This window comes from Embiotoca jacksoni, unplaced genomic scaffold (assembly GCF_022577435.1).
Source record: "Embiotoca jacksoni isolate LCO1_2020_lvr unplaced genomic scaffold, fEmbJac1.0.p SCAF_7, whole genome shotgun sequence".
In the NCBI taxonomy this organism is placed as follows: domain Eukaryota; kingdom Metazoa; phylum Chordata; class Actinopteri; family Embiotocidae; genus Embiotoca; species Embiotoca jacksoni.
Genome location: NW_027185425.1, coordinates 3,651,833 through 3,679,823, shown reverse-complemented (window position 1 = coordinate 3,679,823; position 27,991 = coordinate 3,651,833). Strand labels below are relative to the sequence as shown.

General features: G+C 41.8%; 1 protein-coding gene across 1 annotated transcript in view; it reads right to left on the bottom strand.

Annotated features, from left to right (window-relative positions):
- angpt1 (angiopoietin 1) overlaps nucleotides 1-26,667 on the bottom strand; it is a 54,554-nt gene extending 27,887 nt beyond the window's left edge. The window contains exons 1-4 of the mRNA XM_069176724.1: nucleotides 25,759-26,667; nucleotides 5,610-5,765; nucleotides 4,193-4,314; nucleotides 2,679-2,911 (exon numbers count right to left, since the gene is read on the bottom strand). Of these exons, the coding sequence (XP_069032825.1) occupies nucleotides 2,679-2,911; nucleotides 4,193-4,314; nucleotides 5,610-5,765; nucleotides 25,759-26,190 (943 nt within the window). The 5' untranslated portion in view covers nucleotides 26,191-26,667. The remainder of the gene's footprint in view (nucleotides 1-2,678; nucleotides 2,912-4,192; nucleotides 4,315-5,609; nucleotides 5,766-25,758) is intronic.
- Between the last annotated feature and the right edge of the window lie 1,324 nt (nucleotides 26,668-27,991).

The window sequence follows — 27,991 nt, the reverse complement described above, 5'->3', positions numbered from 1 at the left end:
GGCATGAAATGCCCCTGTCCTCAAATGAAAACACTAATCCATCTCTCAAACAAACAAAAGCCCTCATTTCTACATGGAAAAGAAAAGAAGAGAGCTTTGCTGCTTCTGAGCTTTATATGCTGCTGAAAAACAGGGGCAGCGCGTCAGATGACCAAGTGAGATCTACCTACTCCTTCACCCCTTTTGGACAGGGCTTCCCCCAGGAGCAATTACAGTTTGACTTATCCGGGCCGGGGTGAAGAAAGGGGTGACCTCTGACCCGTGCGCTCGCCTCAACCTTCAACACCACCATGGAAGAGGAAAAAGACCAACCACAAAGCAGCGTTTCATTTCTATCTCCTCTTGTTAAGGCAGCCACCAATCATGGACCGGGGGATGGGCTGGGTGCCCCAATCTTCTCACCTTACTGACACTAAAAATGTCAGACGCGGTACCAAAATACAGGCTGAAAGCGTATAATTAATAGTGAGTTTAATCAAACTGGATACATCACCATGCAAGTAAAACAGAGCACCAAAAGTGTTGCATCAAGACACACTTAAATCTCAACATGAAGAATGCGGAGATAATACATTCGGACCACTCGGGGCCAAAATGGTCTCAAAAGACTGCTGGTAATTAAATGCAACATACACAAATCCAGACTAAACAAATGTGGGAGCAGAGGCCACTCATGACCTTTATCGCACGGAACATTAAAAATCACAAAAGGCAGCAGCATGATGAATACAAAGCATGTGTTAATCATGTGCAGCAGTTATCCACTCGTGACTCCTACATCCTTTTATGCCCTTGTTGTTTCCTGTCTGATGGGAAACCTCAAGTAGCACTGTGGGGTCTCAAGGCGTCTCTGCAGGAAATCCACCAATGGAAATGAGGTTGCAACCAATCCCACCCCATGCCCCCTGACACAGAAATTCATGTCAAATCTCCTGTGACCAATGGGATTTCAGGGAAACGTTAGGATCTATTGGGAAAAAGGGGGTAAATGAGTTCACTGTGTTTGACCGAACAAGAAAGGTTACATTGCTGTGGGGTCAAACGTGGGGCCAAAAGGGAAATCCCTGTTCTCGTATTAACGAGGAGGGACCCAGAGGAATAAAATAAGCCTATTTATTCACAGCCAGAGTCGTGTTGGACATTTCAATGAAGCTGTGTGCACAGACTTTATAGAATTAAAGCGTGAAAAGCAATTGTTGCAGAAAAGAACACCATGCTGGTTTATGAGAGGCACCAAACCCCTTTAACAGGAGCACATCGGGTTACAATAAGAACCATGTTTCTTTCCTCATGCTGCTCTCAATGATGCAGAGTTTAATAGCCGGCGCATCCCTGTGTTTCGCAGCATGGGGTACGGTTTATAGAAGTGGTTTCATCATAATTTCAATATGACTGTAAAATAAAATAAAAATAAAGTGTTGTAGCTGTAACATTTGACCAGAGGAAGTAAGTAAATCAAAACAACTTGCTGCCTCATAGTTCAAACCTCACAAAGCCAATCCGCAAACTTAGCTTTGCACATCGTGGTCTGGCAAAGGTCGGCAGGCATTCTCTGGAGTTGCAGGGGCATTGCTCGTGGGGGGTAGAGAAAAACTGGAGCAGTCTATATCCAGCCAACAGATGACTGACAAGTGTTTTCTCCCACTGACACAAAAATATAAACCTTTCTGCTTCTGGAAGGATCAAGCAGGTAAAAGCTGCGTGGTTTTGATTTTGTTTTCGGGTTTGAAAGTTAAACAAGAGAACGAGTCTACAGCCGTGCAATGCTTTGAGTCAAAAACTAACGCCAGCTTGATAACATGCTCACAACAACGAGGTTTACCAGGTAAAGTGTTCACCATATTCTCTATCATGTCTAATTATCAGTAAAAAAAAAAAAAAAAAAAGGACAGTTCCGGTGAAAACCTTAGGAATTCCAAAGATATTAAAATTCATCTTGAATTGAAAATCTTTTGTTTTTTTGTTTTTTACATAATTTTGTTTTCGATCATCGGATATTCGTTGCGACATTTCAAACGAGACCGCAAATGCCAACCTCATGGTAGCACTAGAGAAAAAGTCTCAGAATCATTATGATTAATTATCTGAGAACCATGGATGTCTATGCAGGACTCCTTGGCAATCCATCCAATATATAAAAAAAAAAAATACCCTCACATGAGTTCAGGTGGTAATTTCATGACAATTTGTCCAATGATCGTTTGACCAACAGTTCAACAGACCATCTTGTCGTCATGCTGCCAGCATGGTTAAAAATATAACCGCTATTTTGGCAACGTCCGATTACACCTAAACAGTCCACAGTAATCAAACACTGAACTGATGTGACAAAAAGGCCACGCAGTTGGGAAGTTATTCTTTATGTCCATGTTGTATTTCATTTCTTGGCACTCACTGTAACCTAGAAACACAACCTTTGCTTGTTGCTGTCGTCTTCTGAAACCATTTCTAGCATTTCACTGATTGGTTCAGCTTTGAGCTGCTGACCTCAGCAAATTCTTAATGGCTTTGCCAGGCTATCAAGAACTCTTTTGCTTACAGCTTGAATAGATTGTGATTATCTCCAACTCCCTTCTTGACAGAATATGCTCTTATGTGATGGCCATTGTGTAGGACAATATTTACTAAACAAGTTTGAAACTCTTCCACGTGTGTGACTTTGATTCCAGTTAGCTCACCTCCATCTTTGGAGCAGAGGTTGAGCAGGTTGTGGACGGTGTCCATCATCTCCTGCTGCTGTCTCTGCAGCGCTGTGCTGTTTCCCGTGGCCCGGCTCAGCTGAGTCTCCAGCTCCCTGATAACTCCACTCTGCCTCCCCACCAGCGTCTGAAGACTTCCCTTCTCCTGCTTCAGCGTCTCAAGCTCCTCACGGTGCCGCATCTCCATGTTTGACATCTTCTGCTCCAAGAGGCTGGGGGGCAGAGGGGGTCAGGAAAAGTTTGTTGTGGAAGATGGAGAAGTTGGTAATTATTATTTTCCTTCAAAGCATCCAAATCCTCCAGAATGAGATTTGTTTTCATGGGATTTAAATGGATTGAAAATTGTTTTACAGTTTTTGTTATAATATTCTAAAGATTTACTGGTTACGCAATGTGTATCTGTTTCCCTTTTTGTCATCACGAATAGGGGTCAGATGATAAAAACAAAATCAATAAAATTCCTCCATCTCGGACTTTTAGTTCCTGCTGCTTATTCGTGATGGACATCCTGAGTAATTTCCATCAAAATGTAGTATTACTCCCTTCACTTCACGACGATTTCCCGGGGAGTGATTTGGGAGCACAAATTCAGGAACTTTCCATATGATTGAAACACAAATATTGATGTCTGTGGGTTTAGTTGCCATGTGTTCCTCACACAGCATAAACACAAGTGTCATCATGCACTTTGCAGACTCATCTAAAGTAAATGAATAAGCCCTTACAGCATTTGAGCTATTCCATTACGCAATCTGATACCTGAAAGATGATATATGCTGACATCAAGTTAATTAACTAATCATATATTTCCCTGTTATAAATGTGGTCAAGGAAAAAGGTAAGATGACACATACAAGATGGTATAATGTCATAATTGCCCACGCCTAGGAAAATTGCTCTCTGAAATCTCTATTCATAAGCCTCAAGAGGACGTTAAAAGACTGAATCACCAGAGACTCTGCTTTCAAATGGTGTTCGTATTTTTTCAAAGTGATTGCAAGAGTCTCTGCGGATGCTGCGATGAGAAATGTGAACCAAACCTTTTAAAACACTACATCATCTAAGACAATCCCACGGGACCAATCATTGCAAAGAAAAGCATTTGGAGCCATGAACATGCATCCAAAAGCCATATTTTAATTGCTTGATTTTGCAACAATTGCACAGTGGTCTAACATGGAAAGCAGAACCTCATGCATTTCAGAGTGATTTACTGAACATCAAGAGGGTACAAGTCTGCTGTTATGCTGTTGTTTACACAACCATATATTGTTTTGGAAAATGGACAAACTACGTGGCAGTCAATGAAAGCTGGTAGCAAGCCTGTGATCTTGTTTATGCAATGCGGCAGAGAACAACAGCTATGAGTGAAAAATGTTAGTTGTTTTTTTTCCCCCCAGGCCAGATTTTGACCTGTTAAATGTATCATCATTATTTCCTCTGGTTTATCTTTAGCTGCCAGCCTGTGTGCTTACACTGTGATGTGTGTTTACCTGTTCTTGTCATGCAGCTTGCTGATCTCGTTGGTCTGGACCATTAATTCTTTCTCCAATTTGTTCGTGGAAAGAGAATTTTCTAGTAGCTGTATCTCAAGCCTGGATGTTTGATTCAGAACCTGCCACAAACAGAAACACACAGATATACAGAATACAAAAAGGAAAATAGATGATATTATGCTCTACTGGAGGTGAGATCAAAAAGTTTGGAGACGGAGTGCAGCGCATTAATGAGCACGGAGCAGAGGGAAGCCATAACTACTGTGAGTCAGCATTCCAAGATCAGTCACTTGATCAACACCAGCACCTTCGTCTCGCATGTTTTTGTGATGACTGATTGGCGCAGATCTGCAATTTCACCATAACTTGAACAATGAGTGCAAATCAAACTTTGAATCAATGTTTTTACTAACATCAGCGATTGTGTCCATGCACTGAACGGCCACGGCGCCATGTTAGAGAACCCAATTACTGTTGCGCCACAGATCGAGTTATGTGCGCCAAATGTTTTCCTGCAGATACCTCAGAACATCATAGCTCAACACAGTCTTAACAGTCTGACCCCGGGGGACAAATTTATGCTGCCTTACCGCGGGAATTTAAAATAAACCCATATGGTTGCGTTCCTCATCTAATGTGCCTTCTTCAGTTTTGGACAGTGATGTTCTGCCCCTCCTGAAATAGCACTCATAACACCTCACACAGCTCATTGCTGTAGTTTTCTGAAGCGTGTCAAGGGTCTCTATTGTGAAATCTAAAATGCACACGTCCCAGTGCTCACAAAAAGGCACGGAACACAGGTCCTGGTTTCGATCAAGCAATGTTACTTGTAATGCTTACCAACAAAAATGATTGCTTCCCCCTGCTTCATGCCCATTACTGTGCTGTGCTTCGTTATTTACGGTCGCAGGTCATACTCCTAGCTAATAATATTAACATCTGCACCAAAGTCTAAAGAGGAATCAAAAGCACAATATGTATTTCAGGCTCTTATGACACTGCAGCAAAAAAAAAAAACACCCACTGCACATTAGCAACATATAAACCTTCAACTTTGTTTTCATTTTGTCAAGTGCTCGTCCAACACATGGTAATACTTAGGAGATATTCATCTCTGTTATGATTATCTTATTTTAAAACTTTGCAAACAGTTATCCTTTTAGTGCTTTTGCAAAAATTATCCACCACTCAATCTACAACTATCCATCACCTCCTCCTCAAAGTCCTCCGTATAAACCTTCAGCCAAATAAATCAAACAAAGGATGCACATTTATATATCAGTTCTACTCTCTTTGGCCAGTTTTCTGTAATCTTTTTGGGGAAGTTGAATGTGGAATAGTTGGGATAATGGAGCACAGGATATTTCCACTCGGTTCTGAAGATGCGTGTTTAACATGTTTTTCGAGGTGTTACCTGCGTCTCAACGTCAGTTAGCTTGCGTGTTTGCTCGGCCGTCTGAGAGAGGAGGTTGGTTCCCATTTCCAACATGGCTGCGGTGTGGTTGTGGACAGCACTCTGCTGCAGCTGAGCCATCTCTGTCTTCATACTCTCTTTGATGTAGTTCTCAATCTGGACCAAAGAAAGATTGAAAAATATTGACTTACGCTCAACAGGAAAAGGGAATTTTGTGCAGAAGACAGGAAACAGAAACTTGATGATATAAAGTTTTCCCTTTTGCCATATTACATGTCTACAGTCATGATCACTGTCATACATGCAGAACAGAGCATGGACTTATAGGTTTTCCCCCATTCACATAAATTTAAAAATGGCATAATTGGAACCTTTAAATGCAGTTACTCATTTTGCATTTCTATAAAACTCAGTGTCAGCGAAGCACATCAGCTGCTGATCTGAAATCTGGCACTAAAGTCATTTCAACTGTTTGTCTGTAATTACAGGATAGTAAAAAAACCCTCTCATCTGGCAGCTGACTAACATCATCATGATGTATCCAACTGTTATTTTGTGTCATATATTCACATTCATGGTGAAAGTCATTTAAAGGACATCAGATTGTTCATGTGTTAAATCAACATTCCAATGGTCATATACTGGAAACGGATTCTTGTGTACAGTACATGTGAAAAAATGCACAAACAAAAACCTTTTTTCCATCATTTGAGTGGCACTCAAGTGAAGAATGGGTTTAGTCAATATAGGGTGGTGAGCTCGGGAAGAAAAGAGGCAGAGATGAAAAGATATTCACTGAAGCTCGTGTGGAGAGAAAATCTCTCTCCAAACCAGTCAGTGCTCTAAACCCAAACAAATGACTACATGAAGATAAAGGTTTAGGTTAGAGAAGATTCTTTTAATGAATTAACTATATGAACTGTATGATACTTGAATTGAATTAAAATTTGGTTCCAATATAAATCTATTCAGGACAAGCCCATACTTCTAACTTTCTATCTTGTCCTTCGTTCCCTTTCTTCGACATGACTCGTACATCAAATTACATCATTTTGTGGCTTTGATAGTAGAGTTGTTAGATATAGAAGGGTTTGTCTGTAAATAGTTATAGACAAGCTTTTGTTTAACAAACAATCCTAAATTGATTGGGTTTTAAGTGTTCACTTGTTCATGTGGTTGCTCGTGGTCTGAACACACAGATGATGATCTAAGTGGGGAGATTCTCCATCACTTGATGTTTAAAAGATGTTTTCTAACTTTTGTTTTGGCTCATCAGTGGGCTGTGACAGCCATCTTTTAGGAACACATCAGCCAAGACAAATCAGTGTCACATGTGTCCTTAGCAACAATTCCCATCCTGCAGCCGTGTGCTATGCACAGAGAAAGCTCCACTGCACCCATTAATATGTCTTAGTTGTTAGACATCTTAGTAACACTTTCGATTACAGCCTTCTCTTCCCATTTAAATTGCAACTTGTATAAGGTGACAGTACACTGTTATGATGTGGTTTTGCTGGTCAATGTATAGTAAAGTGAAAATCAGGAGTGTCTATCGAGCAGCCAAAGCAGTGGTAGAAGATCATTTCATTTTATGTCCTGTCAAAGTGTTACAGTCACGAATAGTAAAGGACACAAACTCTTTCCTAAGAGTCATTCTGCAATATATCTAAATTGAAACACGAGACAAGTTATTGCCATACTTTTCAAACTCAGCACATTTTTTTGACTGGATTGTATCTTCAAGCAAAATCACATCCAAAACTGAGCAGATCTATCGCCAAAACACTCAACAACAGCTCCGGGCTTCAGCTCATTTAGGTCCTCTGTGTGGCTCTCACTGGTGGTTTATTGTCTCCCTCTTGTTCCCAAACGTCACATCTGACTGCCTTACACTTACCACACTACAACTTAAAATCACATTACAGGCCGTAATCTCGAGGCTCAAGCAACTCTTCCACTTTAAAAGTAGTTGGTGGTAGCACATAAGATTAGTTTGCTTTTCATGTTTGCCATACTTTGGAATGAATTTAAGTCACTGAGGAGTTGGTGAGAGCATAGTTTTTAAGCACTTTCTATTTTGGCCCATTCTTGACAAGTGTGTGTTGGAGTGCTTCCAATTCATATTTGATCCATTAATTATAATAGCAGATGAACTGATTGCCAAAATGCCGTAGCAAAAAAAGGACACATCGTGTGCTATAACGTAAAGAGTAAATATGTACACTATATTTGCTTTGGACAGTGTTATTAAAACTGACAAAATGTGTTTTTTTTTTTTTTCTTCTGTCTCTTTTGGCACAACAAAATCTTAATATATATTCTATATAAAATGTTCATACATTTGCAGAAAAAAAAGAAGCCTTTTTCCTATTTTAATAACGGAAACATTTCAATCAATCCAAGACTGACAGATAATAAAAAAAGATCAGAGGTGGATCTCTCGTCTATAGAAAGAGCTCATTCTCAGCAATTTCTGCAAGTCTGCCAAGTGGAATCAGCCTTTAAATGTAATATCCTTTCTTGGCAATGACAGAAAAGTCAAATATGACTTCTTTTTTTTTCAGGCCGGATTTCAGACATAATACAGCTCCCACTAACTGAACTACATAAGGCTGAAATAAGTGTCACTTTCCATCTAACCTCCAATGGTCTGGCCTCAGGAATGGGAAAGAAAATATGAAATCTGGAATTTAAAAAGCTCAAGTAATGATGGATTACTCTGCTCGGTAATGAACCGTATAATATGACTGAGTTTGAAAATGGTGTTCAGCATGTAAAATATCTGAACTCTTTGGATGTTGAAGGTTGTTTTTGCATCCTTGTAGGCCTGGGTTAAAAACATAAATTTTAAAAAAACTGCAATGTGCATCTTACACCAGCAGCTCTGTGGAGATACATCTGCTGTCTAAGGGAAGTGACAGGCTGTGCACAGCGTAAGTCACCTTGAGAGAAAAGGTATTGAAGGGACAGATGGCTGACAGAAACTTAAGCCCAGCGATCACTTCATGGTTTCGTCTCGGAGGGAATGTGGCTGACTCATGGCTGGATCTGATAGGGGTCATAAATGGAAAGTACCAAGGAGAAACAAGATTACACAAACACGCCCAATCATGTAAAATTGCCACTTAGGGGGGAAGCCATAAAATGTGGGTGTTGGGTTATTTAGATGGTTTCTAACCTCGACTCCAGTTAAGTACAGTACTTTCCCAGTAAGCGACGACCAATAAAATCTATTGTCAGCAGCGAAAGCAAATACTGGCGCCCACTGCCAGGTCTGAAATGCACATTTGTGTCAGTCAGGAATGGCATCGAAATGGAGAAATAAATATGAGTGCATAATGAGAATGCAAAGGTTGTGGTGATGTATTTTCTGCTAAAATGTGATGTTCTTATGCCAGTGACGGATGTTGTAACTCGACCATTTTAGTTAACCTGAAACTGGAACTAATTAATTCCGAGTCACGGTGCTGTTTTCAATGCTTTTCCCTTAAAAACGAGTTGCTTAGCGAGGCTGTTTAAATTTGCTGAGTAGAAGTCACTTCGGACACAAGCTAAAATGATGACAAAATGAATTAAATATGATAAATACACATATTGTAGCAGTAGCACAAGTGGAGAAGAGTCATAAAATCAGTACACTGACTCAGTAACGTCTTACGCAGCAACACAACATCAGTCCCGATAAGGGACTGGTCGCACCAGACCAAATACGGTTGTAGCTGCAACACCCCTCAGTTTATCTGAATGAGTAAGGTGTTTTACTGCTTCTCAAATCAACTTGTCTGTCTGGAGTTTAATGGTTTTAACTCGTCAAGCTACAAACCTGTAACATTTGACAATTCTCCTCTGTGTGTGAACATATCACACTAGCAGAAAGGAAGTCGCTGTTTTCATTTAAATAAAAATAGATGTGTCTTTTAGTGATTTATTCTAGAAGGTGTAACAACACTCGGTTCTTCTCATAGAAACTGCTAAATGTACCTTCTGGTTTCACAAAATCACTGTTTGTTAAGTGAGAGTCACATAAACACAAGTTTATGTTTCCCTATGAGATACTTTTCACAGAGGCATAAAGGTTTTACGGTGGTGTGTTTGGCACTGTCTGGTTTCATGAGACCTGCCTGCGATGCTGCCTGACATCCCAACTGTAAAGATCCATTAGAGCCTCGACGTACTACATGTGCAGACTGGTCCGTATGGACAGTTTGCGGGGCACAATTGGATGTTAATCACTAAACAAGCTGCTTCGGGCTGTCTTACGTAAACAACATGAGCATTTAGCAGGACACAGACTTTAAAAGCAAAGGGTTTGGGATTACTGATTGAACTGCACATTTTCACGAAAAGCATCACGGGCACAAAAGCTTGAAATCCATCACCTGAGATCCTCAACATACATATTCTGTACAATATCACGGTAGAGCTGCTAAACTGCCATCGCTTGAGAGCCAAGAACAGGATAATCCCTCAAGATGATACTCCCTGCCAGCCGTGTTACCGATGACTGCAAATGTTTACCACTCTTCTGACATTTCCCATCGAGCAGAACTTGAAACTCAAAAAGGGGTTTTGATCTTTTTCTAAACAGCAGCAGTGGCAGAGCTGAGAGACACTGTGAGAGGTAGAAATCTGTGGGCCTGGACTGTATAAAACACTTACCAGCAGAGCTCTGTTACATCTCTGCTTATCTCTGACTCTGTGTGTGTGTGTGTGTGTGTGTGTGTGTGTGTGTGTGTGAGGGGAGGTGATGGTGATGGTGTTACCGGGTAGGTCTGGCTTCTGGGACGCATCCCTTTCGCTTAGGCCTGGATCCATTACAGACCACTTTAATGGACAAGAGCACGCGGGGGAAGGAGGAGGAGGGGGGGAATGGGGGGGGCTGTTACCCACCTTCACCTTCCCCCTGAAATCAGCACCTACCGCCGATGTATCACAAGCCACCTTGGGACCAACGCCAGAAAATACACTTATGCCTTCTTATCGCTCCACTACAGTGAAAGGTGAATTTGACACCCCTCTTTGAACCCCGGGTCTATAATTCATTCTAGTAGGGCTTTAGGAGGTGTTACACTGACTTACTGCACTGCCACGCTCACGAGTTGTCTAATAGACATTGGGGGAAACTTCTATACGTATCTTAAAAAGCTGTCTTACTCAGTCACTGGATTGTTTTCTTTTTAAATCCACCTTGAAACTGTTTTAGCTCTCTGTCTTAAACTCTGTCAAGATTAGGTGAGTAACAACTCAGTCCGAGCTCACGGCCGACCTCTGTGACCTTCGCCCCGGTGGCCAACATCCAGACGTTTACTCAGTTGCTGCCACATTTCTTTCCACTCACAGAGTGTCGTCAGAGAGAGAGAGCAAGAAACAAACAAACGTCCAACACGTCTGAGTGGACTATTTCGTCCACTAAGCTCAAGTGAGACTCGACCATTAGCTACACCCCTCCTGAGCAGCAGTCCTGGCTTCGCTCCCGTGACCAGACGCAGCAAACTGGGCAAGCTTCGGATTACTCAACATGGTAGCGTGCGAAGAGCAATACAATACTTGAACAAGTTTGGAGAGTGATATCTTATTTTATTCTTTTCAAAGCCAAAAAGATAAGTGTAAGGAACAGAGTAAACCGTTGTCAGCATGCCTCGCTAACCAGCCTTACCTACAGCAACCAAGTGTTACGTAGGAAAACAAGGAGCGCTTCATAAACGAAGGACACAACGGCAGTAGTTGGTGTGGATACAGTTTCACACACAAAAAAAAACAAAAAAAACTTTAACAAGTAGCCCGTCCACTGTGATTCTATTGTATGGAAACCAGTCCTGGATGCAGGAAATGTTTAAGTTAACGTTCGCGGCTATGTCCAACACTTTCCACATCCTTTTGCACGTGTCCCAACTCACCATGGACGTTCTTCTAATGTCATTTATGTAACCCGGTAGTCGTGTTCCCAAGCAATCGCCGCACGCCCAACAACTTCGACAGCTCCTACGTCTCTCTGTTCTGCTGTTAATACGGACACGTCTGAGCTTCTGGACGACGAGGCCGCGCTATTCGTCATCAGCTGAGTTGTAAAAGGTCGATGAGATTTCAAATGAGGTTTTCTTACTTCCAGAACAGAACCCGGAAGTTCCGGTTTCACTTTGCGTCGTAGATAGTTTGCGGCTGGGCAAGAATTGACACGCGTAGCAGCGGTAGGTGAAGGGAGAGTAGGTCAGTGGATGGTCATATATCACCGTATAGGACAGAAACGAGGGTGCGCGGTTAGGTGGGTGGTCCAGCCTCTTTCTCAGCCCGGTTGCTCTGTGAACATTTATACGGTTAATCCTCAGGCATCCTTCAAGCCAGAGAGACTGAGTGCCATCTGAAAAACACCCCAGCCACCGCCAGCTCCACTTTACTTCTTCATTTCTTCCCCCTTTGTCTTGCTGTCAAGATGCTATTGTGTTGATGTCACTTGCGTTTCGGTTGTGCATTTCCAAGGACATAATGAACTTTGTGTACACTATGTAAAAGCAAACCAACCATTTCTCTGTATAAATCACAAGGTAAATCATGGTTTGAGGATCCCGAAATGGTTTGGCTTGTTCAGAGACGTGCCATTTTTCACCCTTCAACTGTTTTCTATCAAAACGGTTTGTCAACTTGGCAGCCAATAAAAGAACGTAAAGATATGTGCGGAGGTTTCAAGGCTGGTTGATTTTTTTTCTTTGGAAAAACAAATCAGAACTTCTAACCTGAGGACAAATGTTTTAGGCCAAATTGATTTTTCTATTTTCCACACTTTGTCATAAATCACAAGTTGTAAAAACAGAGCGGAAAATGTGATAGCGAGTTTTCATGTGTGGAATTTTTTTAAACAGCTAATGAGCTTCGTATGTGTCTCGTTTACTCCGAGTTACAACAATAACAATAGAAAACCACAAATAAAGCTAGATTCTGAATACAATGTTAAGAATGTCCTGCATGATTTTGAAACACAAATTGGCACAAATATGTCTCTTCTTTAGCCAGATTTTAGATTTAAAAGCTTCTTCAAGAGGTCAAATATACAAAAACATTTAAAAAAAAAACACCTTAATATGTAATAAAAAAAACAAAAAACCCTGAGAAGTTGTAAAAGCAACAAATGTGTTTTATTTTTTACGTGATCTATGTTCAGCTTTCTCTTGTATGAAGACACACCATCACTTAGACCGCGCTATGCAAATGGTCCAAGCTTGAAAGCACTTTTTAAATCAAAATCTCTGACAGTGTTATGTCTACAAGACATACCTACAGTGATAAAGTACAAACCCCAGAGCAAGATGAATCAAAGAAAGTCTTCTTTACATCCGTCTGTAATATGTAAGATAAAAGCCGATTCATTCGAAAAGCCAAACGAGACATACAAATTACAGTTTTGACGTTGTGTTATGAAAAGCATGGACTTTCTCTTGACACCAAAAAAAAAAAAAAAGACAGAGATGGACAAAATGTGTTGCCTTGAACTTGAGTTCTGTTGCACTTCAGAGCGTGTGAGAACATCCAACAGAAATGTTTGCTTTTCTTTTATTTATATTGTTGCAGTTGTTAGGACACTGCTTGTTTTCAAAATCAGCCAAGATTTATTCTGTCAATTAATTTTCAGTGGTGCTCTTGACAGCAATAATTTTGTTCACCTCTTAGACTTAATTCCAATTGTAGTACATACAGTATAGCTCAAGTCACGAATTGTATGTTTGAAAAGGTTTTAAACAATGGAATAAAAAAAATATACAAAGAAGAATCAAAATATTTCATCAAGGGTTTGAGCTAAAGTGTACAATTGTAACCACTGTGAACCAAAATGACCCAAAATGCGTTGAATTGACCCTAAAAAAAAAAAAATCCAAAGCAGGATTAAAGCTGTTAGACAGTTTTTCAATTTTAGGTTTTGTAAACCGGTCGGGTTTTCGAGATACAGCTTAGATTCAAGTCCAAATACTGATAAAACGTAATACTGCTGGTTTGTCAAAGCTGTTGGCATCGCAGAGATAGAAGGCCCAAATTGCCCTTTGCCATCTGCATCCTGACCACCCCTTTCAAAGAGAGGGGTCATGTGACCACGGAGCGACAGTGACATTTGCTGGCTTCGAATGAAACTCGTGGTTACGACTTGGGAAGCTGGCAGGCGTGCAACGTAATGCAGGAAATGCCGGGAATAAAATGAGGCCAACATTTTCCTCACACGTATTACAAAGAAAAACTCTTAACTGGATAAAATTACAATATATCAATTCAAAATCGAATGTAAACTGAAATTCCAGGCAATATCTAAAAACGTCAGCAAACACGTCACAATTCATGAAATCCGTGCTTTCCGGAACCAAAATTGTTTAATACACAGTAACATGTCTAATATCAATTTTGGTCCTTTGATGCAGTGACTGTTTTTTTTTTTTTTTTTTTTTTTCAAATTTCACAGAATTGTTTATTGTCCCCTTTAATGGAGTAGTGACCCCCTCGAAAAGTACTAACGGACCCATTTGTCCCCTTTTGAGACAATCCTGGCTCAAACAATGCATTTTATATATTACATCAAATATTTTACTGATACCGTCGCATCGTCAATCGCTATCAGAGACATTACGTTGTTTCATAAATTAAAAAAAAAAAAAAATACAGTGAAGTAAAGCTTATGCATGAATGTATATTTTCACAAATCCTCCAGTTACAAACCTGCCCTCTAATGTCAAAAGGGGGGCCCAAAAAAATTACTCCAATTAATTATGCTTATCTGGCCGTATGGGAGAGGAAGTACTTGCACTCACCCAAGACATGGGAATGCATAACGAAAGCCAAACAACCAAACAAACTGGGACCTGCTCATTCATCCAAAGGGCTTAGTTATTTAGTGAGCAGCAACAGAGGAGCAATCTGCACATATTATGGCTCAGATGTCCAACATGGGAATCTTTCCTCGGGGACACATCTGGACAGGAATGTGGCTGACGATGGCTTTATTTTGTGTGTGTGTGTGTGTGTGTGTGTGTGTGTCGGTGCTGCAAGCCATGTCAGTCTGCCCCTTTTACTGAATCACACGGGGATACCGCGGACCCACCATCCCATGGAGGGGGCTTTCGCATTCAAATATTTGAGAAAGCATTCCAGTGTACCCTCTACACATCACCACGGGGCTCTGCCAAAACGTTGTCGAAATAGATGCAAAAGGACATGTTTTGTTTCAAGCTCGGCCATGACAGAAACCTCACTACATTACAGCGTTGTGTGTTTAAACCTCCTACTCGGGCAAAACCGTCAGGGAAAAAGAAAATTCTTCCATCGTTCCATAGTGCCAGCACCACTATCTATCAAGCCGGGTGTCTCTTGTAATCAAAACGAATGGGCATTTAATGACAGGGGCTGTTTCCTTCAACGTCAGATTCGTGTTTGTCTTTCATCCTAACATCCCATTAAGCGAGGACTCCAGAGTTTATAAACCGTTCCCGTAGTTGTCCAGGGTTACAATCACCACAGCGCCACTTCGAGCCAACCACGGTCTTCCAGCTTTTCTTACTTTCTCCTTTTGCCTCCGTCCATATCTCTCTATCTTCGCGCGTTTGCTCGCCCTCCTTCTTTCTTACGGCCTCCGCTTTGTTTTGCTTCGAACACCAAAGACGGACTGACGCTATCGCATCAGGTCCAGATTATGTTACTTATGACTCATTTTGCAGTCTTCCACTGTTGCTTTTGCTGGTTGCTTACACAGCCGGGGCTATACTGTATATCATGTCAGTGTCTGCACGATACATATACTGATGCTGGTACTTTTTAGTCTGTATGGCTGCTTAGAATTTGGGTCTGAATTCCCTGAAAGTGATGCAGGAAGGTGAGGTGCGGCCGCTCCGCTAACATCCCCGCATGAAACAGCTCCAGTCTGACCTGCAGTTCACCACAGCTGTTGGAAAGGAACGAGACGCTGCTGTTAGCCCACAGCCGCTAGTGTTTCACTGCCACGCTGCAACATTCGAGTCATTTGCCGCTGTCTGACCTTTAGCCGATGATGGATGAAAATGCTGATAATGTGCATGTTTGGGTGTCTTTACTGTCTGTTGCTTGGGATTTTTACTGCTCTTTCTGGAAAAACGGCAACGTGAATACATCTGAGTCATGCATCTAAAATTACTTGAAGCAAACATATCAATCTGACAGCACAATTTGTCCGACTTTGGATGAAATACATTTTATGTCTGCTGGCTGAAGATTTTAAACTAGAACAAAGGAAAGAGGAGGAGGAGGAGGATTTAAAGAAGCATGGAGGACACAGTGGGAACTGTAGGTTGAAAATCCGCCCTTTCATATGTCCAGGTTTCTGTTTACTTTCAAATTTCATTAGCTAAAGTGCACACGATCTGTGTATAAACACAGTTGAAAGAAAGGGAAGAAAAAGATGAAAACCAGTGCAACTAAACAGAGATAATTATGTTCAGACAACAAAGCAAATCAAAACATCCTCCGCGCTGTTGTCATGGACTAAATGGATCCTTCTTACCTGGGAACAGTCATTTCTAAAGTCAATAACGAACTTTGAAGCTCTGCTTTTGAAGCCAACATGAGCAAGACGTCCTCGTGTTGCTCAGAACTATGAACATTTTAACGTCTACCCTTCCATGACAACTTGCAAGCAAACTCCATCCGCTGATGTAGGTCATGTGATATAACTGAAATCTCCACATCCATCAAAGGACCTCAAGGTGGGATTGTTTTGTCAGTTAAATAAAGTTATCTGATCATAAAAGATTGTCAGCTGTACGCTCTTATTCGTAAGGATGAATACCATATTAAAGCTAAATTGGTGTGTATTGCAAAACATTCATATTAGCCTCACCGTTTCCAAGTGCCTCCCTTAAATTCCTCTCTTACTGGGAATGATGATTTTTATAACTGTTAAAGCTATTCTACTCTCATCCCTTTTTTTAGACGCGACATCAGAGACCTCATGTGTCACTAAGATGTATTCATTGACATGTATAACGGGACTGCTGTTTGACAGTCGCTGACAAAATGTGAAAGCCTCTTTTCTGTTTCCAGCTTCACCTAAAGACTGTCCAGTCCAGTCCAGTCCAGACAAGGAACATCTCATTTGATTCTCCGCAGGCCGTCGGTTAAGCTGGAGGTCATCTCGTCCAAACACAGACACACACGGACTCATCTGCAGATCAAACAATGTCCCGCACAAACGCATACACAGAGATGGATATGAATGTGACACACTCGTCTGTACGCTCACACACACACACACACACACACACACACACACACACACACACACACACACACACACACACAAGCGCAGGCCTCTGGGGGATCACCCTCTTCATCCCAGAACATGTCAATTTAAATAAACATCCAAGAACCATTTGTAACCGTTTGTAATTTGCTTGTAAACTCAGAGCAAAAAGAACATCCATCTGTTGTATCAATGACAGATTTATAAGGTGGTTCCTGTTAGGTCACCGTACGGCAGCCCATTTTAGAGTGAGTCTGTCGGCGACTGCGATACGTTGTTACTGCTGGGAAGAAGTACCTTGAGAAAAATACCAAACTTTGGATTCATTATTCCATCTCTAAACAGTGGACAAAACTTTTCATGGCGGCACATTATCACTTGCTAAAAGTCACCTGCACCGGTCGTGGTGAACTGGTTTTGCCAAGAGGGCCAAACACAACAGAATGAACACGTACTGCTGTAAATGTTTTTTACCACGTCGCACAAGCCAAAATAACTATGAAGAGGTGTTAAAACTGAAACCTGAAGCTCAATCTTACAACTTTTATATTCAGGATTTTACACTTTGATGAGTTGGATTAATTATAAATTGGAAAGTTAAAAAAGGGATAAGTGCTTCCCTCGTCTGAATCTTAACTGAAGCTTAGAACATAAATGGCGGTCAGCAGGTGTTTATGATCACCTGCTCGGATGTCACCGACTGGGGTGTCACCGAAGGGTGCAAATGCCTGAACCGACCGAGAAAGCGAAATGTGCCGAAAGGTCAGAAATGCGAAGGATTTTATGAGGCCGTTTGACTTGTGCTGTACAGTGTTTCTGAGGGTGGTATTGTTGAACAGCAGGGGAGATAAGAAATGTCAGAGGGTAATCCACTTTACTGTGTCTCCCTTTCACGTCTACAGGAAATGTGCCAACTCCAACCCTGGTATTATGTGCAACGTGAGAAGTCTGGCTCGGGTCCCAGACACGGCCAACAGAGCGCCGAACAGGGTTTACGAGTGTGTTTCTGTTTTCAAAACATATGCAGATTTGTGGGTGCAAAGGCTTGCGCATGTGTGTCTTTACACCGCTCTGTTTGAGTACGTGTGTCCTTGAGCGGGCTGAACAAGGTGTCACACCGATCACAGCACTCGACCGACAAGCCGAAACCGAGCACACTCAAATGTCCAAACCACCCAAAGAAAATAGAGACGGGCTATAAAGAGCCTGCCGTTCTGCACAGCTCCAGACTGTCTTTTATCAAGATGTGTGTGTCTGAAATTGTAAGTCAATACATCGCACAGTATTCAAGGACCAGATCTTCTCTCCACACCGCAGGACAATAAAAGATTGAATAAATAAATGAGGTAGTTCCTGGATGTGACTCGGACGCCTTAAGAACAAGTGGCTCATATCCCGCTGCCACAAGAATGCAACAAAAACAATGGAGCTAACCATTACTCATTCAGAGATCTATTTGGCCCACACTGCCAAGGAGTAAATCTGTTTATCTTTCACCTACTATCTTGTGGTCTGTCTCTGTCTCACTCCTTCTCTTTTCACCATTTATGTGCTTCTTGTCAACGGTTTTCCACAATGGATCCTGCAGCCCTGTCTGCTTCTATTCAAGCATCTGACTGTGATTCTTTTGTTGTCTTCGGTTTGAAATCACAAGAACACTTAATCTGCGAGGTTGAACTCCAAACAAGGTGAAACGGTGCTGTCCTCTGGAACCTCTGGAAGGCTCCCCGGCGCTGACAGACAAAGACATCCACTCAGAGCGTAACATCTGTCGGGGGGAGAGCCAGAGACGCTGCGGGGAGAGTCGGCCTCAGAAGCAGCATGTGGGGCAGCTTCGGGAATTTGTCTCTCCGCTTTACAGACTTTAAAGAAGTAGTTTCGGGATTAATAATTATCGGGAACACGGGGATCAAACAACCCGACATAGAGTAAACTTCCAAATTGGATGAACATAAAATGAGGCATGCAGCGAGAGCATTAAAATTTACAGTGTATTCTCATTTTTCACTCTCCTGCTCCTTGCCAGAATCAGCAATACAAGACATGCATGTTTTCTCAGAGATATCTTTTTTCCTGGAAGTGAAGCAGCTCGAAAAGAAAGTGACTGACACATTATTGTAAATTCACACTGCGTAAGACGTCCTGCGGCATCCACTGCAAGCGGCTCAAATTTCCAAACACACTTTTCTTTTTTGAAATGCCATTTCAGTTCCCTTGACCTTCATCAAGCTGTGATTTACGGTGCGCAACCGAAAAGGACTGAAGTCTGCTGGAAAATAAATTGCAGCAGATACGGGTGAGTAATATTATCATCTGTTCTATTTATCAAGGGTGATTATAAAACAAAAATACAACGGAGATAACGGCCAGTCCTGCCAGTGAAATAAGTTCAAACAGTCGTGATTTGCTGCAGGCTGCAATAACACATTACTTGTGCGCTAACTGTGCATTCAGATTAACTATAATGTTGAATGTTTCACCCTATCTAAGCTGTTACTTTCTCCAGTTTGGCTCATAATCACACAACCATAGCAGTGGCACAGATACAGACATGAACCTTGTGCTTTTGGCAACTCTTCTGACTACAGCTTACTTCGTTCAAAAGACTTCCACTTGCCTGCCCAAAATAATATTACTTACAGTCATTCTTTTGCAAAAACAGGCCTTATCATCTTGTTTCAGCAATTTTATAGGAAAATACTTAAATGTTACAGTGGAATAAAACTTCCATACATAAATACTTACTTTGCCCTCGCTCTGATCAGCGCTGTCATACTCAGCACGCAGTTGTTTGAAACAATGAAAAAGCTCTGAAAAGCTCCCACACTTCATGCTACCTGTCAAACAGCAAAGTTAGCAAGCAGCTGGTGAACATACTGAAGCATTTAGCAGTTGAAGAGGCAGATATTTCCCACTCAAGTTAGTGAAGAGAAGATCAGAGCTAAATCCTAAAAGGTAACGTAGTTTGGTACTCTTACCAACCGAACTGCTTCGATACCATCTAAAGATTTGACAAAATTTAACACGAAGGCTACATCCATCCATCCTTTTCGCTTCAATCCACAAAGGTAAAATCACTTAAACTGGCGTGCTGTGTCGTAACTGGAGGCGTCTCTTGAATTTATAAAATTGGTATTGCATAAAGCCTCGTTCAGGAACCAGTATCGAAGTTAAGGTATTGGTGCCGACACCGGTGTGGAACATTTTTGAACAATACCTGGTCCTCGAGCTTGATATTTATCAGTTTGCCACTTGGTCTCTTCTTCCATGTAGCCTTAGAAAATATCCAGGTTTAAACAGATCACTTACATACCTGAGAACACCTATATTCATAACACCTCCAGCAACCAAATGAAGAAAAATCAGCACCATTATGGGAGTGAATATCCTCAAGGGCGCTAACTCTGAATTTATTTCACAGATGCATCAGTGGGAGCCAAGCTACAAGCAAGCAACAATGTTTTCAGAAGGGACATCGTAAATCCTGCATGCATTTAGCCAAATGTATAACCTTGTAATTAAAACAAAATAAATCCCCTACAAAGCACCCACCAGAGAGTAATTCACCAAGATGAATGATGGAAAAAGAACCAAATGCTTGCTTTATAGCTGCAGTAAGGGAAACTAGACAGATTCAAGACACCCAGTGAAATTACCAAGAAATGTATAGCTTCATTCATTAAGCTTTAAAGAGACGTAGGTGTGCAATCGCAGCCTGCCCAGTATCAAAACTGCCAGCATGTTTGGGGCCACTAGCTGATAGAAATATGATTTCTGGAAAGAAAAAAAAAAAAAGGGGGGGGGGGGGGTGTCTAGAAACAAAGTGGTTTGCCATATTGAATGTGACAAAACTACTAAATGCCCCTTTTTCTTGACAATCAGGAACATTAGCGGTGTTGGGCTCCATTTTCACGTCCATGTGAAATACTGCCCCATGGCTGCAATGTTTTTCCTTATTCCCATGATATGCTGAGCAGAACGCGCTCTCTCCCTTCCACTTTCAGGCAATGCATTATGGCAACCAAGACAAGTCTTCTGGAAGCTGTTATTGCAGTGTCCTTCCACAATTTGTATGGTTTCCTTTTTACAAGTTTTGGGGTCAGGAAGGAAGAGCTTTTTATTCCCCTGAGCATTTCTTAGCCTTTATGTATCATCCGATTGTTAGTTTTGGCCCACATTATCAGTGAAAATAAACTTCCATAGAGGAAGTCACCACCAAAATAGATAGGTCTCTTCTTGGATCCCCGGGCATGCTGTGTGGCCCTCTGATAGCATTAAGTAGAGAAACACATTCACTCTTTCTCGTATGAACTCCCAGTATGGAAGGGAAACAAGCTGCTGCCCACATGTTGGCGTATCCTTTTAAACCACTGTTTACGCAGCACAGTCGTGTTCGTCTCGAGCCAGAAAGATGGGAATTTCACAGGGATAAGACTCCACGGATAGTTTTTCCCCCTCCCTTTGTTCGACAGCTTAGTTTGGCGCAGGTTGTCTTTCTCAAGAAACACTGCTCTAAACCACTTTCTACTGTCTCCACCAGGAGGAAAATGAGAAGATCTATTACTCTCTCTCCAGCGAGCAGATTCGAAATTTGGCTTGTTGAACTTCTCTCTGTGCCAAAAATGTTCATTGTGTCTGAAATAGTAAAGAAGTAGAAAGGATAGTTTCAGAATGTGCTGAGAGATGCATGTTTCAGCAACCTAAAAGTATCCCGTCTACTCTGAACTCAATCAACCTTTTCTTAAGAGAAACTTCCCTGATCGGCATCAAGGTGAGCTTACACATTGTAGAAAGCACAGCTGCATGTGTGAAAAGTGAAGCCATAGTCAGCGGGCATCGAGTTTGAAAATTAAAAGCAAAGCTTTCGGGTGTGTTGAGTTTGAAAGAATTTTGTTTAGCAGACCTCTAACCAAGTCATCATCTCTGCTTGAGGCGAGCAGCTCGAGGCAACTTTAGTCGCTGCACCCTTGGCACGCCCAGATCTCCGTACAAACTTTCAGTGATTGACTTGCATTTTGCGGGTAATGTAGGTGTCCGGAAGAAGACAAGGAAAAGAAAATGTAAAATACAAAGACACTCTCCATCGCCAGACGGACGACGTTACAGTAGTGAAATGCTAAATTGGGGAAGTGCCCCATCCATACACATATTTGGACTGTATGGTGAAGAAGGAGCGGAGCCCTGAGCCAAAGCTGTCTTTTTACCGGTCGGTCTACATTCCTATACTCTTACTTACGGTCATGAACTCTGGGTAATGACCGAAAGAATAAGATCGCAGAGTTCGGGATCCCCCAGGACGAGCTGGAAGAAAATGCTCGGATCAGAGACATCTGGGCTTTTCTGCTTTTGCTATTGCCATCGAGATGAGCTTTTCATTTGAAATAGATAGTCTTGGCTTTCAGTCAACCATTGGTGAAACTATGGTCCCTAGGTCACCCAGGCAGAGACAGATATTTACATTGATAGGATTGACCCAGCTGTTGCGGTCCAGCCAAAGAGAAAAGCTTCAGGAAATGTCATTATGACCGTTGCATACAAATTCACCTCCAAGCAGTAATTTTACTGGACTCCAGAAAGGTGCTTAGGGCGATGTGAAATGCAGATTTTGATTCAAATTTGGATTAGGGTAGGTATTTTAGAATCAACACTTTGCTAGCTGGTCTATTCTGTGTGATTTCATGTTTTATTCTGAATGGTTGGTTTGTACCAGATTGTTAGGTTGTAGCAGCAATTGCATTGTGGGAGTTTCACAGTCAGATTTTTGACTTTTGATTTCTTCAGCTGCCTGCTGTTTTATATTTCTCTCTGTTCTCTATTTGACACAGATGTGTTGTTGTTGTTGTTGTTGTTGCTACTTGTTTTCCTGTTCTGACCCACAACTCTGTAAAGCACCACATACGTTCTGTTAAGAAATCTTGTCCGTGGCTCCTCATCCAGCAGGGAGGCCAAAGTAGTAATCCTTGGACAAACACAAACCACCTTTGACTGGTCAGGAATGTTATCAGGGTCCATATACTTTAACCTGTGTTGACGAGGTAAAGATCTCAGACTTAAAATGCTTCCCCCAACAGCTGTTTGCTGCATCATTCTAACTATCCACCCCCCACACCGGGCTGAGCACCCAGGCCCAGTGGTGGTATCTCTTCTCTCCGACTCTTTCATCAGGGCTGGTTGGAGCGACATCAGGGCGAGTTTTCTTTTAGACAAGCAGTAAAAGGGGCTAGTGTGATTAAGATAGATAGACTGGCTGGGACACTTAATCTTCTGTCCAATGAAAAATGTTAACTGCATCCTGATGTTCCCCCCCATGCAGTGTAATTAGTCTGAATTACCACTGTGTGTTTAAGCGTCCCTTCTGAAATGCCTCCGCCAATTCCTTTCTTGTGCTGATCCGCCTACTTGTTACTTGTGTTTTTCTACAGTATAATATTTTTATTAGATGCATTCTGTTGAGCACACATTTCAAAATATCAATTAAATGACGTAAGACAAACAGATAGACACATAGATAGAGTTCTCGTTCGTCAAACCTTCAGTCTACCAGCGCTGTCGTTGTGTTTTCATAGTATAACTTATACTATCACGGACGGATGAGGTCCACTGAGCAAAGATAAAGCCGGTATTATTTCACCCCTGACCTTTCTTGACACATGGGTTGCTTTTGGGAGCCATATAGAAACACCCACAAGTTTTCAGACATTTGACTCAAACCATCAGCAAAAGTTGCAACGTTTGTGTATTTTAAATTAGGTGAAAGCATTTTCAGCCCTTTTGCAGCATGTTTCTATTCTTGTTTCTGCCTCATAAAAGGTGAAACTACACGCGACTAAAAATTAAAGTAAACCATGTACCATTAAATCTCGACACACAGCAGTGAATTCCTCTGCTAAACTGAGATAAAGTCAGTGATGTACAGTCCAACGATAAGCTGATACTGCACAGATTCTGTCCTGTAATCTCAAAATCCCACTTGTGCTATACTTCAGTTGGATTCACACGTATTTCTATGTGCTCTGTGGTTTAGTGAGATTTTCTGTATTTACAGGAGGGTGGGGTAGCCGCCAACACCACCTCCATAATTACAAACTCAGTCAACATCTCGCTATAACTCACTGCAGCCAGCGCCTGGTTAATTGATGAGAAATGACTATTTCCTTCCACCTGAGGAGTGAAAAGTTTACTTTCTGAGAGTAAATGAAAAGCAGACACAGGGCAGCGCAGTTTGGACAGTTTTGGGAGGACACGCTGAATGCTAATGAATAGACTCGGGGTACTGATGAAGTTCAGGTTGATTAATTCCCCAGTGGCACTGTAATCCATCAAATCCATCCAGTGCTATCTGTGCACGCATTTGCTCTGTGTTACGCGAAGTTGTTTTGTCGGCAAAAATAAACCATTAGCTTTCAGCAATTAATCACAGATTGGACCTGCTAATCTTATTTGAGAACGAAAATATTGTGGAAAGCCAAGGAGCAGGAGAACCGGTTATGCCGAATTTGGAAGTTTGTTTGTTTGATTCATGTATTCATTTTTAGAGAGATAGTCTCACTCTCTTTGGAGACACAAAGTCTCAAAGCTTGAAAAAGCAGAGTGCAGGCCAACGCCATATCAGCTCTGGCCTCAGAATTCACAACTCACTATATTTGAACAAAGTAAACACCTCGGTGGCTCTATGAATTTATTTTGTTGCTTAAGAGGAACTGAATTGAATTATTTTCAATAACACCAGCTTAATAAAAGTGAGGATGCATTAAAAAAAAAAAAAAGATCAGAATTTGATGTGAGCCCGGATTCTGAAGTTAAACTCACACATCCTTGACTTGAATAAATAAAGGGATCATTCTCTTTCTCTGTCTTTTCCTCCTCTTTGTTTCTCTTGGGGCTCTCTCTGACTTCCTGCCATTAAAGAGACAGCTCACTGGAGAACAGGGGGTGACTGACATATAACTACCTCTGCTCTATGACCGACGATCTGTGCAACTCAACTGGACATCTGTGAAATTTAGGGGTTTACTATGGGAAAAACAGTAGGGGCAAAAAATAGATGTGTTTACTGGGCTGGTAGAAAGCGGTAGACACAGACGCAGCCGGACAAAATGTCAGCGGAGGCTTGAAAAATCATACAGCTGTGTGACATCCAGAACAAAAAGTTCAGTTCTCTCGATGTACAGAGTTACATAACAACACCTCAGAGCTCATTCTGGCTTGTATCTTATAAAATACACATTCCTTTTCACCGATAGAAGCTTGTTTCTTTAAATTGACAACTTAATAGGAACAAAGAAATACAAATTAGTTTATGAGACAGGGGTGGGTGAACTTTTTTTTGACAGCTAAACAAGTATCCTGCAGAATCCAATGCATTTTAGGAATTTAAGCTGTTTTTTTTTCTTTGTGTGAAAATGCCCTCTCTCTGATATTTGATTTTGAAATTCACCACACAGAGAAAAAAAAGTTCAACTCCCAAAACACATAAACTCTCCTACTGACAAGCAGCTTTGATAAATAACGTGTTGACGATGACAAAACAGCAAAACACTGCTTGGTTGTTGAGTCTGAGAGCCTCATCCAGAAACCAAAAAAGGGTTTTCTAGTGAAGCCACAAACAGACACTCTGCGGAGACCACACACCCACGGAGACACAAATATCTCAACAAATATCCTTCAGTGTGACCACTTCAAAAGAAGCGGCTCCGGTCTCAGGCAAATGCGATTCTAAAATCGACTTTTTCAACATGGATCTAATTAGAGGAAAATTCCACTGCATTCTCATTTCAATCTACCTTTAAAAAAAACCATTAAGAACACCAACACCTGATCCGTCATGTCAAATTATTGATTGTGATTTTTTTATTATTTTTTTAAAAGGCACTGAAACTGCACATCACCTGATCCCCTCCTTACCTTCTGTAGCCACTGGGTATAATTCTCCATAATGTGCTCGAGCTGCTCGATCTTCTGGTTGGGAAACTCTGGCTCAGGTGGTGGAGCGTCCCTCTGGAGAGAGTTGGCGTTGTACTGCGAGCTACTGGCTTTGGCCTCCTTGCAGGAGCCTCCGCCAGCTCCCTCTCCCTCAGGTAGGATGAACGTGTAGGTGCACTGGCCATGCTGGATCCTATGAAAGCGTCTGTTGCTGTAATTACTGCTACTACTACTGCCACTACCACTACCACTTCCTCCACTACTGCTGCTGCCGCTGCTACTGCTGCTGCTGCTGCTGCTGCCACCTGTGCTGCTGCTATCCGGCCCTCTCCGTTGCTCCCCTCCTCCACAGCTCACAATCGCCAGAAGTGCCGCCAGCGAGAGCAACTGACCGCCAAAGTGGAACGACAGCATTATTTCAGCCTGGGAAACAGATTGCGGGTGAAGTAAGTTCTTGTATGTTGAGCTGCTCCGTCTGTCTGACTAAATGTTCTCTTTAAAGCTGGAAATGGTGAAGAGCACCTTTCGCCTGAAAAACTTCGTCATCCATCCTGAAGTCAGGCCTCCAGCATTGAAAGCCACTGCAGACTCTTGCCCTGGATAACACACATGCTACGTTTCCAAACCTCTTTTAAGTTTTTGTCCCGGCAAGAAAAGTTGCAGACATCTCTTGCAGAGTGACAGCTGGGTTATAAATCTCGGTGTCCCTCCAGTGAATCAAAGCCAGACCGAGCTTTGTGCTTGTATTTGTCAGTCTATGCATTTGAAATAGGTGCTGCGTAAGCGGGGATGGTGTCGTCAGACCTCCCCTGGTCTCTCTGCCTTCCCTTCCTCCTCTGCTCTCTGACTTAACGACTGGTGAGAGTGAGAGAGAGCGAGAGAGAGACTCTCACTCTGAAGAACTGTTCCAAGCTTCCAGCACACTCTGCGCCTGCCCCTCGCAAAGCCTGCAGAGGAATGCGACTGTGCGCACGGATGTGTGTGTATGAGTGTGTGTGTGTGTGTGTGTGTGTGTGTGTGTGTGTGTGTGTGTGTGTGTGTGTGTGTGTGTGTGTAATCCTGGCAGAAAGAGACCCCAGCACAGAGGATGTGCTTAGACTATGAGGATCGGTTTACAGGCAGGCTCATGTGGTTGACCCGACTTTATGCCTGACACAAAAAAAAAACTGGTCTAAATGTGTGCGTTTAATTTATCTGCTCCTGAGATGCTCTCCGCTCCTTGCTCTGAAACATAATGGCAGGTGCTATATTACGAGAGCGAGATGTTTTTATAATTTAACTCTCCACTTCTTTTATTTCCCTCCCGACAATAGCAATCCATCACAAAGGGAGACAAGACCTTTCAAAAAGGCTTTTTTTTTAATGGTCTCTTTGGCAGAAGTCTTGTATCAGCCAAGGTTTAATATTAATAACATATTTTCATCATACCTACTCCACTATTTGATATTAAATATGCCTGAAACGTATTCTGTTTTAAATATAAATATATATTAAATTATATATTGAATATGTATAGTCTGCCATTCCTAGATTGAATTAAAATGTTATTCGATTCACAGAACGCGATGAAGTCACAGATTCAATGAAAATAGGTTGCTCATCTGTTGTATCACTGACACAATAGCTGCTGAAAGTGTGTTCCCTGCTCCCAGTGATGAGTAAATGTGTCATTTGGATTGGGAGGGACTTTTGTGTTATTTAAACTTCTTACCACCGGTAACCACAAAGGTGATCAAACTGGCCCCAACCTGACATTTCAAACCAGCACTATATCGATTTAGCGATGCATTCTTGTTCACGTTTTTGGATTCACAACAAAAAACAGAAAGTATTACAATCAGTTCAGCTGAACCATGTAAATTTCATGCATTGTTCCTCCTTTTCAAAAACATGGCGGCTACATTACCCAGCAACCATTCGGTTGGAGATTCGGGAGTGGAACATGAGGGGCAATCGGAGCTCGGAGACTGCTCCCGCTGAAAACGAACAGAAACACACGAATCTTCTTGAGGGAGTATTCCAAGTTACATCATTTGCGTTGCGTTCACGTGCAACAAGTCTCTGAAAATGTTGATCACCGCTCGTACTGGTAGAAGCAACTAATGTAGTCTGAAACTGCTTGTGTCAAGCAGAGATGACGGACAGACTCACTTGTCAAACTCCATCACCACGTTTTGTTTGATTTTCAAAATTGCAGTTTTCAGCGCCAACGAAA